Here is a 17735-nt window from a genome sequence, read left to right as displayed (position 1 = left end):
TCCACCTCCGCTCAAGCAGGAGACCCTACAACTAGTGTAATTGGCGTATGGTTTATGGGGTCGCTCTAACTGAGACGATCGTGTTAATTTAATAGCCGCGGTCCAGTTCCTTATTCCTTATACGAGAACACCGCCGGCATAAATTCCAATATAGGGAGAAGCAGCAAGCGAGGACGGTGCTATTGCATTCCAATCTTGCTCGCTACCTTCTCTTCGGCATCGGGCTAGCCGTAGTTGGAGCAGATTAATGGACGGCGCCCTTTGGTGCGATCCAGCAGAGGTCTCTGCTCAGGCTTTCCCAGCAAGCTTCAAGGAAGGAGGGAGCCTTAGGGCGAGCGCGGCACCTGCAGGTATTCGCCGCGGAGTGCACCTACAGGGAATGGGAAAGCGCCTCAGCAACAGGTGCCAGAGAAGTCTGAACGGAGGAAGTGGGTGCTTGCTTGCGCTGGGCCGCTCCTCCCCCGGGAGAAAGGTTCGAGGCTCCCTCCTTCGGCTGCGGGAAAACAGAAGAAAATTCGTGGAATTAGGAGTTAGGGAAAGGAGAGCTGAGGTTTACCTAGAGGCTCCGGGCAAGTGGGAGGAGACGCCATGGCCTGGATCTGGCAGTGGCGATTTCAAGCGCTTTTTATCGGCCTCACCTCGACAGGTGAGTCAACAAGAGGGGAGAGAAGCTGGTAGCTAAACGGAACGGAGTAACCTCGATCTTTTCTCTTGCTTTTAGCTAGTAAATTGAACCCCCTGCTCTAGTGTCTCCTTACCTGGTTCTTCCCCGCTTGTTTATTTTTTTAAAACCAATTTCCTCATCAGACAGCCTGGAGGCTGAGCCATTGATCAACCGTGTTCAGCTATTTCTCAACTGTTTTAAATTGTTTAAACTTTCCTTGAAAGAAGGAAATGTTTGCTGATGTAAAATTTGTAAAGTTTGGGGGCTGGAAGAGGTTTGACTAGGAACTAGAGATCTGGTTAATGTCATCTCCCTATATTTCAGTTGTAAACTTGCCTGTATGTAGAGATTTGTATACAGTACTACATAGGTGTAGAAGTTTTGTCTAAGTGAAAATTGTTAGAAATTCATATATAGTAATTTTTCTTTAGATGAAAATTGTGAACTGAATGCATAACTTTGGATTCACAGAAATACAGTATGTGTGCAGTTTATTTTGTTTTAACTATTATTGCTCCTGGGTGAAACTTTTCACTAGAGGACAATACAGTAATTTGTTTAAAGTCTAGGCTTCCCCAAAAGTGAAATAACTAAAGTCACATACTCTCCTAATGTACATGCATCACTTTTATATGTCCTGTTTCTCACAAATTCTTGCTTACAATCATATTTGCAAACACAGCATGCAAAGGAGTTTGTATAAAACATAGTTTAAAAGTTTGGTGGTGGCTAATGCGATTAGAATATGTCTCAAGATATTGTGCTTTGCCAAGTGGTAGGAAAACAAAATATGTCAGTTTCAAAGATTAGGTACTTTCTTCCATACTGAGAGAAATATCAAGAGAATGGAAGAGCTTTGAAAAATGACTTCTTTCTGACTATTATCATATTAGAGCACTGACCACAGAAGACTAACAGCTACAATTTTTTTCAGAGTTCCTACAGAGATCTTTTGAGGTGTCATTTCCTCAATAGTGTCTTATAATATCATCAAGCCCGAGCTGTTGTGATATAAAATCTATGTTTGTTGATAATTTGTTACCATAGCAATGGTTAAATGATACAGAAAGTTCTATAAATCACTAAATAACATTAGTCTATGGATGGACTTCCATCTCAGCCTAAAGAGAGTGTTACTATACTCTATTCTTTCAAAGATATTCTTTACGCAATTGACTTCTTGGATAATATGTGGAGGCCTGAGGTCCTTCAGATGTTATACAATTATGTCTTACAATAGCTGTAGTTTCAATAGAGAAGAATGCAGGTAGATGAACAGTGTCTAGAAAGGAGACATGTTCTATTTTTGGTACTGGTTTTCAAATCATGTTCCAGTCTACAATAATAATGTACAGAGCAATCTTCATAATGGGGTTTTTTTAGCCCCACCTTGAAAAATATTTTCCCCAATTCATAAACACTTCCCTGAAGGTATAATACATTTGCTCTCCAAATGTAACAGATTCAATAATATGTAAAGACTAGGCTATTGAGGCATGCAGATGTTCCAGTTCAACAGCTGTAATAGCCACTCCAATGCAAAAGGGCAGTGTAGCCCACAGACTCTATGGGATAGAGGAAGCATTCTACATAACTGAGAAATTACTTTAATAATTCTTATATAGAATTACTTTTAAGTTCTGTTTGGAATTCAAAGGAACAAAACTGCTGAAATAAAATGAAATGCTCTTTCTACTCTCTGTAGTCAGTACTATTTGAGTTATTCCACTTAAGGCAGCATATATTTATATTATGTTATCATAAGTACTGTGATAGCTTTCATACTGGCATATTTATTTTATGTTATCTCGTATACCTATGTGATAGTGAGTTCAACTGGATTATAGCTAAGATAATAGCGGTGGTAAAATTCAATTTTTTTTACTACCGGTTCTGTGGGCATGGCTTGGTGGGCATGGCAGGGAAAGGATACTGCAAAATCTCCATTCCTACCCCATTCTGGGACCAGCCAGAGGTAGTATTTGCTGGTTCTCAAAACTACTAAAATTTTCCACTACCAGTTCTCCAGATCATATCAGAACCTGCTGAATTTCACCCCTGGATAATTGGTATATCTAATATAACACTATAAGTATTGATAATTTATTTTACTTGAAAAGATTATAAAAAAACCCAATTCATACTTTATGACTCTGGGCAGTGTGGATCAATACTTTTCTGATCTTTTAAGACATTGCAAGTTTAACACATTCCCTTTTCAGTGTGCCCCTAGAATGATACATATTACACCTCTGATCTGCCTGCATTGGTTATTAATTTGCTTTGGGATCCAATTCAAGGTGCTAATTTTGACCTTTAAAGGTGCTAGTTTTGACCTTCATTGCATAGGTTATTTGAGGGACTGCCTTTGCCTGATCACATTTGCCTGCCCCATCAGGTCTGGCAGAAAAGGCATGTTGTAAATCCCATCTACTAGCAAATCACATTTGGTGATCCCAGGAGGCAGGCCTTCTCTGCTGCGGTGCCCACCTTATGGTATCTTTCTCTCCCAAATAGCTCCTTCCCTTTCAACATTCTTCAAGTTTCAAGACCTGGCTATGTTATCAGGCTTGGGGGATCCCAGGAACCAGGAAGATTTTGCAATGACTCCTTTATGCATTTGCAGTGTAGCAAAAAACCTATACTATAAGATCAAGTGGTGATTTCAAAGATGTCACAGCTATTCCATATTGCTGTTAGATTTTTCTGTAGGAAATATTGTAGGAGATGAGCAGGCTGAGCCTGGGGGTGGGGTCAAATGCATCATCAGTCTGGAGTGAAAGAGATCTATGTCCAACCCAGCTTGAAGCCCTTTGTCTCTTATATAGCACCAATTTGCCTTCACCATTAGTAAATCAGATTCTTGTGTATAGGTAGAGGGAAATAAATTTGTAGGTACTTTTGAACCCTATGCTGGTTCCTGATTTCTTGAACCTGACAAATATTTGGAGACAAAACCCTTGAAGCTTCTTTTTTTGCAGACGCTAAAACTGACTTCACTTCCACTTTATCTTCTTCACATCTCTTTCCTAGTCTGCAACTATAATATTCAATTAATATCCCAGAGTACAATGTGATGTTTGTGTTTGCACCTGTACAGGTTGTTTCTCTGTTCTCGTGACAGTGCCAGATACTGAGAGATATACAACTTTATTTGCATCTGTGATCCTCCGATGTGACTATAGTACTTCAGCACCACTGCAGGATGTAGTTGTTACTTGGCGCTATAAATCTTTTTGCAAGGATCCCATTCTTGATTACTATACTATTGGTGAGTACGTACTTCTTCTATGGATCAGTCACGGATTACTATCTAGCATGATATAAGGAAAGAAATGCCAGGGTTCAAAATAAACCCCCAACTAAAGAAGCAAAGAAAAAGATGGCTTCCAGGACTGACAGAAATAGATTTTATTTTCCATGTATAAAATCTCCAAATAGTTCCCCTGGAATATATCATGGCTGATGCATCAACAAACTGCTCAAAGAAAAAGATCTGAGCTCAAAAATGAGGATGACATTAAAAAGAAATGACAGAATTTGAAATGCCTATGTAGAATCAACCATTTACTATGCTGCTTAGTTGGATACGATATGACAAAACATACATGACAAATTAGATGCAACATTTCAAAGAAATAGCCCCAATTCGGCGGTGGGAAGAATGATAGAACACCTATAAAATGTACTCCAAGCTATTGTTTGAGAGAGAACTGGTATAAATTTTTTACAAGTAGTATTCAACTTTGTCAATAATTGACAAAATAGAGAACATAGTAATAAATGTTGAAAATGCTATTAAACAGAAGAAACAGTCTATTGTATGTGGTGGATATGTAGAAAATTCCCTAAGTACAGGTAGTCCTCGACTTACAAAGTTCATTTAGTGACCGTTCAAAGTTACAACGGCACTGAAAAAAGTGATTTGTGACTGTTTTTCACAGTTACCACCTTTGCAGCATCCCCATGATCATGTGATCAAAATTCAATTGCTTAGCAACTGGTTCATTTTTATGACCGTTGCTGTATCCCAAGGTCGTGTGATCAACTTTTGCTATCGTCTGACATGCAAAATCAACTAGGAAGCCAGATTCACTTAATTGTATTATTAACAACTGCAGTGATTTACTTAACAACTGTGGAAAGAAAGGCTGTAAAATGGGACAAAACTCAGTTAACAAATGTCTCACTTAACAGAAATTTTGGGCTCAATTGTCGTAAGTTGAGGACTATCTGTATTGGGGGGAAAATCTCTTATTCAGAGAATTTTAGGGATCAAAATGAAATTACATTTTTATTAAATTTAATCACAAAAAAACATAAAAAACCACCAATTTATTAAGATACATTGCATACAGCAATGTATGATTGGAAACTTAATTTTTGGGAATATGCAACAACGATGAAATTAACATTAAATATACATAACAAAAGTTTAAATTTAAGCAAGAATAAATTCCATATATTATGCTGCATAGTAAATACATTTAGAGTATGGTTTCTAATACCAATAGTAGTTGTAAATCAGCTGAAATAAAAAGGGGAAGGTCAACTATTTACCTATATTATTGTAAGAGTTATTTATTCTCTTTTTTAACATTTGCCGGTATATACAACACAGTGGAAATTTTGGTATTAAGCTCAAAAATGTATACCAGTTTTTATATCATAAAAAACAATATAATACATCCCGCTTGTACCTTTTATTAATTGAGTAGTTGTATAACTTCAGTAATTATCTGCTTTATTTTAAATAAAATACTGTATTTTTTGGAATATAAGATGCACTGGTGTATAAGACGCACCAAGATTTTGAAGTGGTAAGTTTGTCCTCCCTGAACCACAGGAGCACTCTGGAGGCTTCAGCAGGGCTGGGGGAAGGCAAACACGCCCCATTTTTGCAGAAAACGGGGGCATTTTTGCCTTCCCCCAACCCTGCTGAAGCCTGCAGAGTGCTTCTGGGGGCTGGGGGGAGGCAAAAATACCTCGGGTTTTGCAAAAAACGGATTGTTTTTGCAAAAAATGGGATTTGGGGGGGTGAGGCTTCAGGAGGCCAACAATGGCTATACTCAGTGTATAAGACGTGCCAACATTTTAAAACTATTTTAAATCTAATGATTGTTGCTTAGAGTTGAGAACATGGGGTAAAAGGTAGAAGCATAGAGGACACCAAGAGTGCTTTCCATCTGAGCAGTCTACGCGCCCCTCCTCCCTTTTTCCCACTGTATCTGGGTCTGCTTTCCATATCCAGAATATTACTCCACCCACCCCCCAGCAAATCATTCCCCTCCAAACTCTTCCAACTCACATACAAGATAAAGGATCCTAACTCTATCCAAAATTTCCAAGACAGAGTTAGGAGAACTATACAAGTAATGAATTCAATTAAAATGAAACTCATTGTTTATTATTACTTAGAATTATAATGGTCATTGTTTAAAAAGCTTACTAGGTCCATCATTTTCCATTTCCATCCCAAGAGCTTGGCCTTTATTAGTGTGGTTGACGGAACATACTGTTCTAGAATGTATTTGCTTGTTTGTGGTTTGATACGCTCTGTGAACCCATCAATTGTTTGTTTTGTAAAACATGCTTCAAATGTATGGCTTATAAGACATAAGAGACTTATTTTGTTACGGGTTTGCTAGCTCTTGTTCCATTTTTGCCTACCAATGAGCTTGGCGCACCAGTTGTTTACATCTGCCTACTTCAGTTGTCTTCTGCCTTTTTTGCACCACTGGGATATGTTTAGGATTACCAATCATTGGTTATCTGTTTTCTTTAAAAACAGCAACAAGGATATTGTACCAACCGCTTAATTCTGCAATGAGCACAAATGTTTTGGAAGTGAGAAGTTTTTTTGAAGTGAGATTTTAATGCTAACTTTTGGAAATGAGATTTTAATTTAATGTAGTCAGAAAAGGCAGAAGTAGTACCGTATTTTTCAAAGTATAAGACGCACCTTTTTCCTCAAAAAAGAGGCTGAAAATCTGGGTACATCTTATACACCGAATACAGCGTTTTTTGCCTCCCGAAGCCCTGCCCCTTCACCAAAATGCCGTGCATAACCTAATGGAGGCTTTCAGAGAACTCCTGGGGCTGGGGAGGGCAGAAATAAGCAAAAAATGGCCCGTTTCCCCCTCCAGCCCCCAGCAGCACTCTATAAACCTCCATAAGGCTATGCATGCAATTTTTTTTTATGAAAAATAGATGTATTTTCATGAAAAATGGGCCGTGCTTTGCTCGTTTTTGCCCCCCACCCCCCAGGAGCACTCTGCAAGACCCCCCCCCCAGTCCCTTTTTTTAAAAAATGGACCATTTTTGTGAAAAACGGGCCATTTTTGGGAGGTTTGCAGAGTGCAAAAACTTTTTTTTCTTTTGGAAAGCTCTTTAACTGATTGATGAGAATTACATTGATCAAGTGCTGTGCCAGCAGAAACAAAGTCTTAGGTGCTGCTGATTGTCAACAATTTCCTTCTCCAGCACATGGATAAATACACCTGGAAACATCTACCTACCTACCTACTCTCTCTCCTCTCTACCTACCTACTGTATTTCTCTCTCTTTCTCTCTATCCCTCTACCTAATTACTTTCTCTCTCTCCCTACCTATCTACTGTATTTCTCTGTCAATCTCTTTCTATTTCTCTCTCTCTATCCCTCTACCTACCTACCTACACACTCTCTCTCCCTCCCTACCTACCTACTGTTATTTCTCTCTCTCTATTTCTCTCTCTCTATCCCTCTATCTACCTACTTACCTAACTACTCTATCTCTCTCCCTACCTACCTACTCTATTTCTCTCTCTTTCTCTCCCTCTCTATTCCTCTACCTACCTACTTTAAAAAAATTGCCTCTTCAAAACCTTGGTGTGTCTTATACTCCGGTGCGTCTTATATTCTGAAAAATATGGTAGTTGACGTTTTTCTAAACCTCTTGTAAATATTAGAACTTGCTGCAATCAAACCTAAAAATCAAAACTGAAGAACCCCTAAAGAACATAAAGACCTTCTTCAAAAAGTTTTGTTACTTAATATAATCCTATTTTTTTCTACTGCTTCCACTATTAAAAGGAAATTATACAAAAGTGCAATGAGAGTGGGGACATTGGTTCCCAAATAGTATAAATAATTTGGCATTTTATTTACAGCCTATCAGGCAAGCCTAGATCTTGGCCAGGATCCTTCCAATGACTGCAATGACAACCAACGGGAAGTGCGCATTGTTGCTCAGAAAAGAGGTCAAAATGAACCAGTGTTGGGTGTTGATTACAGACAGCGAAAGATCACAATTCAGAATAGTAAGTGATTTTTGGATATATTGGCAGCCTCAAAAATCCCTTTCAATATAGTCTAATAAGTTATGTATTATTATGTAGTACAGTATGCACTCCTTGTTTCTAATGCTTTATGCAATCCTCATTTAATTCTGTCATCATACTATGATATATACCAGTGTTGGCAAACCTTTTTGGCACCAAGTGCTAAAATGGGAATGTATGTATGCACATGTGCCAGAAACCAGAAGAGCAGCCGCTCGGTGCGCAAGCGCACATCAGGAACATCGTATTCCAGATTCTAGCACGCGCATGCGCACCGGCCAGCTGGTGTTTGCGTGGGCATGCGTGCCAGAACCTGGAAGACCAGGTGCATGAGCACCCGCCAGCTGGTCTTCCAGTTTCTGGCACGCATGAGCACACAAAGCCCAGCTGGCTGATGCGCATGCACGTGCCAGAAACTAGAAGATCACTTTCTCGGCATGCGCACCGGGCAGCTGCTTTTCCGGTTTTGGTGCTCCTGTGCATGTTAAGACCAGCTGGCCATCGCACCAAAACCAGGAACAGCAATTGGCAACAGCTTGCATGCCCAGAGAGATAGCTCTATGTGCCATTTCTGACACGCGTGCCATAGGTTCGCCATCATATTTATAGTAGCAACATTTGAATTTATAATTTGAAGGGGATTGGATTAAAATAAGATGTTTAAATGATTGTTACCAGTAAGAATTTACCTGATTTACCTTATTCTTACCTGAAGAATTTACCTGCAGCTTAGAATTATTCAGCACTATTTTATGTCCATTGTACAATCAATTTCCCTTAGGATCATTTTCTTTGTCTCCATTAATGCAATTTAGCAGAGTGTAATATAATCCTCCAATTACACTGGTGCCTGGGCACTGCTCAGGGTTACAGTTGTTGACTTTTTATAGTTGAAAATAATTATTTTGTTATTCAGAAATTTAGATCATTATCTGAAACCAACATTGGTGGGGCTTCATTATGTTGTTTTCCATTTTATAGGAGCAGATCTTGTAATTAACGAGGTGATGTGGTGGGACAATGGAGTCTATTATTGTACCGTTGAAGCTCCAGGAGACACAACTGGTGATCCAGACAAAGAAGTCAAGCTCATTGTTTTGAGTATGTAGCATCATTTTGGGTCAAATTTTAGGATTATTTTCTCTTTTTCGGTGCCAACCATGGTGTTTTTGAGTGAATAATGGAAATAATACAAGAATTGTATGTGATCCTCAAGATGTATGCTATTAAGTTCAGTTAGAAATTCCTGATGAATACAGCTGGATTGCAACATTTGATTAACTGTGGATGTGTGAATTAACTTTGGATATGTTTTTTTTTTAAATCACATCTCATCCCTATGGGTGGCATGTGTCTTAGGTTTTCTACCAGAGGTCTGGGAGTTTGAGGGTTCTTAGTTGTACTTAACACTGTACTCTTCTGGACAAACAGCTCTGGTGTTCTTTCTGGGATCTATTCAAGCCATTCTCCCCGTCTAGGAGCACCGTTCCAAGTGTTCCTTGCACTAGTGGTGAATTGCCGGAAGTACATCCTGGTACGGACGTACTGGAGCCTGCCCGGGTACTGTTCTGGTACGGTGCTCCGGAGGGCCCGCCCACCCATGCTCCGTGCATGCGCATGGCACGTACAGCACCTGCATAACGCTCCGCCGAGCAGCTGGAATCTCACATCTGGAGTTGGGATATTCTAACCCATAAATGTGCAGAGGTTCCTACATACAATGCCAACTACTTGATTGTGCCGTTCAGAGTATGCTGTTCCTGCCTGCATCTTACACCCTGGCACTGTGTGTTGGACTGTCTCTGGTTCTGTTTCTGCATCTTAGGTCCTATGTAGTTTGGAAGACCCTAGCTTCTACAGAATCGGAGGCTTAGTGTCTGTTTGGAGTTGCTATGATCAGTGCCATCTTTTAGTCCAGCCATTAATAGGATTTCCTAATGTCAATCGTCTCAGCTACCTGTCAGTGATACAGCCCATGCCATGGCACTTCCTCTCCTTGATCTTCCTTCCATGTCTGCTACTATTTCAGGCACTTTCTCAGCAGCCTATCTTTGGGCGCTGTCTTACTGATTATTCCTGGATGTTCAGAGGTCTATGGTTACTTTAAGTTTCTAATGTTGGCTTATTTGGCGGGGCTTAGCTCATGCGGTATTAACTGCTACTTCATTCTTTCAAGGTCATCTATATGATTCTCCATATCTGTCCATGATTTCAACTTTTGTTTTAGTGGATTAATGCAAATGTATATTGCTGCTTGGATACTTTGGAACAATATCATCTGGCTCTTCTATGAGCATTACAATAGAAAATATAATAACAGGGCTGAAATATGTAATTAACCCTGGAAGGAAATATTTTAAAATCATAGTACCGTATTTTCACGACTATAAGCCGCACTGAAAATCCTAAAATTTGATCAAAAACCGGCAGTGCGGCTTATAACCCGGTGCGCTTTATATATGAAAAAAGTTTGAAAAATTAACGTTAACTGATACTGCGCCTGTAATCCAGCACATCTGGAGGGCACTGAGCAGGGAGCAGATGCCCTGAAAAGGCATTTAGAGGCGGGGGAGGGAGGGTTTAGGTTAAAGAAGGGAAATGGGAAGGAAACCAAGGCTCGCTTTCTGCCAGCTCTCCCGGATCAGCTTCTGATACGCGCTGGAAAGTCCGTCACGCTCCATTTTTCTCCCAGAGCGAAGTGCCAAAGGGGAGCAGAAGCGCCGTTTCGGGAGAAAGCTCCGCTCCCTGCTCAAAGGCTTGGGCTGCCCCCCGGAGGAACAGGTGGCCCGGATCCGGATCCCTGAGCAAATAATAAACAAATCCACCCGCGGGGCTCGACGGAGCTTTGAAAGCCGCTTTCTCGCCCGGAGCTTCCCTTCACATCTCTGGAACTGCTTGGCTCCTTTTTTTTTTTTTAGGGCGCCCCTCCATTGGGAGGAGGAGGAGGAAAGGCTCCAACTCTGCCCAGAGAAGGAGCCCGAGCGCTCCGGGGAAACGTGGCAAGCCAGCACTTCAAAGTCATGTTTCGCTGAATGGCGGGTGAGTTCTAAACTGCCAGCATGACTTTGAAAGGACTGGATTGCCTTCCGCGTGGGCCGACGTGGAAGGCAAGCGGCAAGCCAGCCCTTCAAAGTCATGCCGGCACTTTAGCGTGCATTTCGCTCCTTTCTTTTCGCTGGAGTAAGGGCAGAATACGGGCAAAAGCCTCAGAGGCTACCGAGCGTGCTCAGCAGAAAACATTTCCGTCCGGGGCAACGGCGCAGAGACCATGGATTGCTCGAGATGTAACCGAGGGCGCCTCCTTTGCGAAGAGAGGCAAGATTAGGGCCCTTAATGGGAGAAGGATTAATAGTTTCTCGGGTTCAAGCTGCGGATTCTAACTTTCACAAAGGGAACTAAAGCTGAGCAGGTAATTGCTTTATTAAAACCGATTCAGTTCGCGGGAGATATTTGGTGCGCTTCTTTGAAAATCTCCCTCCCAATTCTGCCCAATGCCTCCCCGACCTTACTGGACGAACGGTGCGGGGGGGGTGTATCATGGAGTGCGGAGTGCGAGGAGTGGCAAATGTTGCAATTTCGTTAGTAATTTGTTTGCGAAAGTTGCGCACGGATGAATGTTGCAAAAAAAACGTGCGGCTTATAACCCGGTGCGCTTTATATATGAAAAAAGTTTGAAAAATTAACGTTAACTGATACTGCGGCTTATAATCCGGTGCGGCTTATGGTCGTGAAAATACGGTAGCAGTAAATTATCATAATAAATAAATGTTCAGGATATTTTCATGAAAACCTAGGTGAACACCTTCAAATTTGGTTTATCCAACTAGCTGATTTTAATAATACTAAACTGTATAATTGAAGAAGAAAGGGATCGGTTTCATTCTTTTCTTTACAACCACACAGAAAGTTGTGGATGAACTGAGATTTAAATCATTCTGTCTGAATGTAAGTACTTGATATGAAAAATAACATCAGGAAAAATTGGGAACATTTTCTCTCAGACTGCGAGAGAGACCTAGGAATGGAAAAAACAATGAATACTGATTAATAATTGGGGGGGGGGCTTTTACTTGATGCAGATTGGCTTACAGTACTCTTCATCATCCTTGGTGCCCTCCTCCTCTTCATGGTAATTGGAATATGCTGGTGTCAGTGCTGCCCACAGCATTGCTGCTGCCATGTGCGATGTGCCTGCTGCCCAACTCGTTGCTGCTGCAATGAAAAAGGTAATCCAGAATCCTTATAAACATAACGCATAAAAGAGACATGTGAAATGTATGTTGCTTCCATATGTACTTCAGTGACTTCAGGAAGTTGGAACCAAAAGAAATACAACACAATCATGCCAAGAAGATACCTTTTTTTCCAGATTTAATGTCCCTCAATGTTTCATTTGTCCAGTTGTTTTCTATTTAAAAAAATATTTGGAAAACACTTATGTGTTTTTAAAAAGTATCCCATATAAAAACAGCAGTAACAGTAAACTTCATCTAATTAAAGCTCAGCCACTGCAGAAAAGACTTTAATTTCTGTGTCCACTGGTCTAATCCAGGCAGCTATACGAGGAGGAGCTTTGCAGATTTTAAAGTATAGACAAGTAGCATGAAGGGAATGTTAGTAGCTTGATCCCTATGTCTTGCAACCATGGTTTTTTTTGCCATTCCCTTTCTCCACATATTTATGCCATTTGTAGCTCCACCATATTTTTCGGACTATAAGATGCACCAAGATTTTGAAGAGGTAATTTTTTTTTAAAAAAAGTGTTTGCACTCTGCAAACCTCCCAAAAGCGGCACATTTTTTGTGAAAACTGGCCTGTTTTTTGTCAAAAAAAAAGGCATGCGGAGCATTTAGCAGGCTTATGGTGTGCTCTGGGGGCTGGGGGGGGGCAAAAATGAGCAAATAACGTCCCTTTTTTTGCGAAAATTTGTGTTTTTTGTCAAAAAAGGGGCATGCTTATCCTTTAGAAGGCTTATAGAGTGTTCCTGGGGGCTGGGGGGACAAAAGCAAGCAAAAAACAGCCCATTTTCACTCATTTTTGCCCTCCCCAGTCCCCAGGAGCACTTTGGAAGCCTGCTAAAGGCCATGCACGGACATTTTTGCAAAGAGGACTGAGTTTCAAGAGGCCAAAAATGCTGTATTCAGTATATAAGATGCACCCAGATTTTCACCCTCTATTTTGAGGGGGAAAGGTGCGTCATACTCTGAAACATATGGTAATCAGAGCTTTTGTCTGCTGCGAGGCAGCTTATAATGGTCTGCTTTAAAAAAAACTTGCTTGGTGATGAATGTTTGTAGTATTATCACAAGAAGAAATGCAGCAGGGCTTGCATATGGTGTGGACAGTTTAAGGACCTGAGAAGAAATGGTTGCCAAGGCCTCAGAAATTTTGTAAGACTTCCTTCAATCCTTAAGTATATAAAACAGCTTTTTCCCCAGCCTTTCTACTTTGGAGGAATCCTTGAAATAATGTTTAGGCCTCTGAAAACTTCCCAATAAGAATTTCAAAAAACTGCAAAACTTCACAATAGAATTCACTTCTACACCACCCATGTTTTATATTGTTTGCAATGACAACAAAGTGGAATGCCGGTGGCTGAATTACAATACATAAAAATTCTCACCACTGCGAGCACTAGTATTGTGTAACCAAGTTTGAAAAATGATTTTTTTTGTGGGAGGGGTTTTCATAGTCTCTCATGGGACCCTCACCACCAACATGTCATAGAACCCCAGACTGTATTTTCTACAGTTCCTACCATATAATTGAGGCCTAATCATAATTGCTTTGTTTCTTCAATTAGATAGATTCCGGTGAAAAGGAATGTAAGGGGCTTTGGCTGGAATGCAAAAGTTGAAAGAGCTGTCACTTTCACATTGATAAAGTGAAAAGTGAACATTTGATCATGTGTCTTAAATATATCTTAAATCTACAGATAATCCTTGACACACCCAAGTCAGTTGAGCCCAAAATTTTCATTGCTAATAAATGACAGTTGTGAATTGCTTCTCATTTTATGACCTTTTTTCCATAGTTGCTAAGCAAATCATAGCAGTTGTTAAGTGAATCTGGCTTCCCCCTTTAACTTTGCTTATCAGAAGCCAGCTGGAAAGGTTACAAATGGCGATCATTTGTAGGACAGTGCAACTGTCATAAAAACATGCCAGTTGCCAAGCACCTAAATGTAGGTTTCAGAAATCCATCACAGCAGTGGTGTCCAAAATGTCTGTCTGCCTTACGCAGAGTTTATTTGGCTTTTATACAGTTTTAACAAGCAAAGCAAAAGCAGGGCTAGCAACAGCAACTTATTGGTACATTTTATTTGTCAATATCTAAGTCAATCCCAGCCAGAGTTGAATCTCACATAACTCCCTGGTACGGCCTGTCTCTGCTAGGTGAGCTCATAGGTTAAAAGGTAAAAAGCCACTGAGATCATGTCAGTTTGCTGTGCATGTCTTTATGTAACCTTTCCTCTCATTCCTACACCTAAATTTTGATCATGTGACCATGGGGATGGTACAATGGTTTTAACTGTGAAAACTGCTTATAAGTCTTTTTTTTTCAGTGTCATTTTAACTTCAAATGGTTATTAAACTAATCGCTAAAACTAAAGGACTACCTGTACTTTAAAATAAGTGATAAGGAACCTGATAACCATTACCCTTGAAGCACAATCATTTATTATTGTAACTGCAAAATTCAAAACTATTCAATCAACTTGACAGTTCTGTGAGGGGTATTTAAATCCATAAACTAATAATATCAATTTTATTTTTCTATTCTCTAGTCCTAGAACGGCACCACTTTGTGAAACAAGCTAAACAACTTCTTCCATGGATGACACACCACTCCCAGTCATCTTCATACCAATTAAACCCACTTTTGCAGAGAGGTAGGAGCCCCAAGAGATGCTGTCGAAGCTTTGTTGAAGCATTTGGTTTTTCACTTAATTTAGAGTGTTTCCTCTATGACATTATAATGCTTCTTTCCCAAGAGGCACAACAGTACAGTGATAGAAAATTTATGGGTGGTTAAGGGATGTTTTTTAATCTTTTGCAGCTATTTGTCCACGGAGATCAGATAATATTAAATGTTCAGTTTACTATCTGGGACGGAATAGTAACTATTACACTTGAATGTAATCAGAAAATATCCTGCCATTGGCTTTTTGCACCCCAATACTGCAGTGTTATGTACAACTTTTAGAAACTTTGATCCCTTTGAGACTTGGGCGTAGACAAGCACAATGCTGAATCAATTGAGAGAAACTACCCTTTTCCGCTTGTGTTACAAAAGTGCCTTGTGTTGCAGAGATCCTTTGCACTCTGTGCAAATGTAACTTTTAAGTGTACTGTATTCAGAAGCAAGCCTTCTATCAAAACAGCAGAAAGGTTATTTGATCATTAAGATATTCATATCTTGCTTTTCTATCCAAAGGTACTCCCTGTAGCTAGAAATTAATGTAAACATTTTATATTATGTTCTTTAGATGTATCTCTCCAAAGCAGCCAACCATTAATGCCTCCATTTGCCCAAGCACCCGCTAGCAACAAGTTCTTGGATCACCTTGAATCTGAGATCAGGAACCTTAATCTGTCTCAGCCTATACTACCTTCACATCATGTTGGAAGCAGTCAACATCCTAGCATTCTCTCTTCTCTGGGCTCAGAGATTGTGGAACGCAGAGTAATCCAGTTGCCTCCTATCATTGAGCATATCCCGTCCTCTCAGAGATCTAGCAATTCATCACGACCAGGGAGATCTACACATATTCCAAGACCTCGGAGCAGCACAAATGTAAACCAGAGGGAGGAGAGGAGACGGCGGCATCGTTCATCTTTGGATGATGATTCTTCTTTCAGCTATGATCAGGAACTATGGGATAGGCATAGAAACAGAACTGAATCACAAAGACATGGCAGCCATCATGGTAGATACCGGAATTCTGCAACAGATGTAGTACCCACCTCGCGAAGCAGAAATAGTTTTGATTCCCATCTTGAGACAAGAAGAGGGTATTCTGGACAGCAACATTCCGAGAGAAAAAATCAACATTCACAACGACGAACATATCAACGTGACAATAACTTTGCTCACCAGGATCAACGACGGCATCGCAGCTATTCTCCACCATCCTCCGAGGAGTCATGGAGTTCCTCTGGAGAACAGGACTATTCCCGGAAAAACAGTAGGCCTCAATATCAGCATCGTTCCTCAGACTGGCAGTACGAAAAACCACCTAGCTATTGTTCTGTTGAAGTTACCCCAACCAAGAACAAGAAACTCAACAAGTCAACAGAACAGTCGGTAAATTATGATATCATGGCTTTTATGATTACTTGAATTATTCTATCCTGAAACATACATGCTTGTCTGTAACAGAGACAGGAAATAGAGAATGGGATACAGATGGAAGGTATTGCTTCATAGGGGAGATGTGGACGTCAAGAGGGCACAACTAGAAGGGCCAACAAGATGTTGTTATTTGATAGAAGGGATCCAGGGCATGTCCCCTCTACTAGATCTGGTGGGGCAAACAGAAGCAGTGAAAGAAAGATGGAGCCTCAAATAGCCCTATGCCATGTTGGGCTTTATAAGTAATAATCAGGACCTTCACAAAAACTGGCAATGCCTGTCATATTGTAAAGCTCTATAATGTGCTCTACCCAAATCAAAGAGAAGCTCTTCAGTGCTGTCACCTCCTTTACATGCTCAAAATTCAGTAACTATTAAGGAGCATCCTTCACTCCAATATGCTAAGGATTGGATGGCTTCAAATAACACAAGTGCAAAATGTACCATATTTTTCGGCATATAAGACCCACCCTTTTCCCTCAAAAAGAGGGTGAAAATCTGGATGTGTCTTATACACTGAATACAGCATTTTTGGCCTCCTGAAACCCGCCCCCCCTTTGCAAAATGGCTGTGCAAAGCCTTTAGAAGGCTTCCAGAGTGCTCCTGGGGGCTGGGGAGGGCAAAAAACGGACCGTTGTTTTGCTCTTTTTTGGCTCCCCAGCCCCCAGGAGCACTCTATAAGCCTCCTAAAGGCTATGCATGTCCTTTTTTTGACAAGTCCCTTTTTTGCTCATCTCCCCCCCCCCTCCGAACACACTACAAGCCTCTCAAAGGCTATTCATGCCCTTTTGGGGGGTAAAAAATGGACCAGTTTGGGGAGGTTTGCAGAGTACAAAAACTTTTTTTTTTTAATTTGCCTCTTCAAAATCTTGGTGTGTCTTATATTCTGGTGCATCTTGTACTCCTAAAATGATGAAGTGCATTATAAATGGCTGCTGACCTGTCATCTTTCCTGGCCTCTTACTAATAGCAGTTTTTTTTCTCTCTTCTAGGAAAAAGGCAGTTCTCGCAGTGGGATGAGTGTCATCATTTAGCCTCTTCACTCTGCTACTGTATAAAATGAGATTTTGGTGGCTGACTGAAGAGCAGATTTTCATTCTGGCTTTTAATATTATTCACAACAGTCAGTAACAGGTTTATTTCTCCATCACCATCAGACTGCACTTTCTTGTATTAAAAGTTTTTAATCGTTTTTGCACTTACACTTACTAATGCAGTAAGATTTTTTTTATTTTACAAAACAGATACTGAAACATTATGTAAATGATTTCCTTGTCTGGATCTTGAGGTTTTACCTTGATCTTAATACTTTTATTAAGAATACAAACTGGCAACTGTTCATTAATAGGTGGGGTAGTTTCTGTTACTCCAAAAGATAACAGTTTTAATCTTGGG

General features: G+C 40.4%; 1 protein-coding gene across 1 annotated transcript; it reads left to right on the top strand.

The window, feature by feature from the left end:
• The first annotated feature begins 399 nt into the window (after positions 1–399).
• Positions 400–17583, top strand: ILDR1 (immunoglobulin like domain containing receptor 1). The gene is made up of 8 exons (XM_087721350.1): positions 400–646; positions 3765–3935; positions 7815–7964; positions 8967–9086; positions 12065–12211; positions 14773–14877; positions 15475–16292; positions 17333–17583. The coding sequence occupies exons 1-8, from the start codon at positions 589–591 to the stop codon at positions 17372–17374; spliced, it is 1611 nt and encodes a 536-aa protein (XP_087577476.1). The 5' UTR covers positions 400–588; the 3' UTR covers positions 17375–17583.
• The last annotated feature ends 152 nt before the right edge of the window (positions 17584–17735 follow it).

The sequence above is a fragment of the Thamnophis sirtalis genome, unplaced genomic scaffold, assembly GCF_051295495.1.
Source record: "Thamnophis sirtalis isolate CommonGarterSnake01/CBP01778 unplaced genomic scaffold, rThaSir2_p1.2 scaffold_8, whole genome shotgun sequence".
Lineage (NCBI taxonomy): Eukaryota > Metazoa > Chordata > Lepidosauria > Squamata > Natricidae > Thamnophis > Thamnophis sirtalis.
This window is presented reverse-complemented; position numbering and strand designations above follow the sequence as displayed.

Excerpts from the sequence above, each read along its gene's own strand:
- ILDR1 (XM_087721350.1), top strand. The coding sequence starts at position 589 with ATGGCCTGGATCTGGCAGTGGCGATTTCAAGCGCTTTTTATCGGCCTC. Across the intron at positions 3,936-7,814 it reads TCTTGATTACTATACTATTG|CCTATCAGGCAAGCCTAGAT; the intron begins GTGAGTACGTAC and ends TTTTATTTACAG. Across the intron at positions 16,293-17,332 it reads ACAAGTCAACAGAACAGTCG|GAAAAAGGCAGTTCTCGCAG; the intron begins GTAAATTATGAT and ends TCTCTCTTCTAG.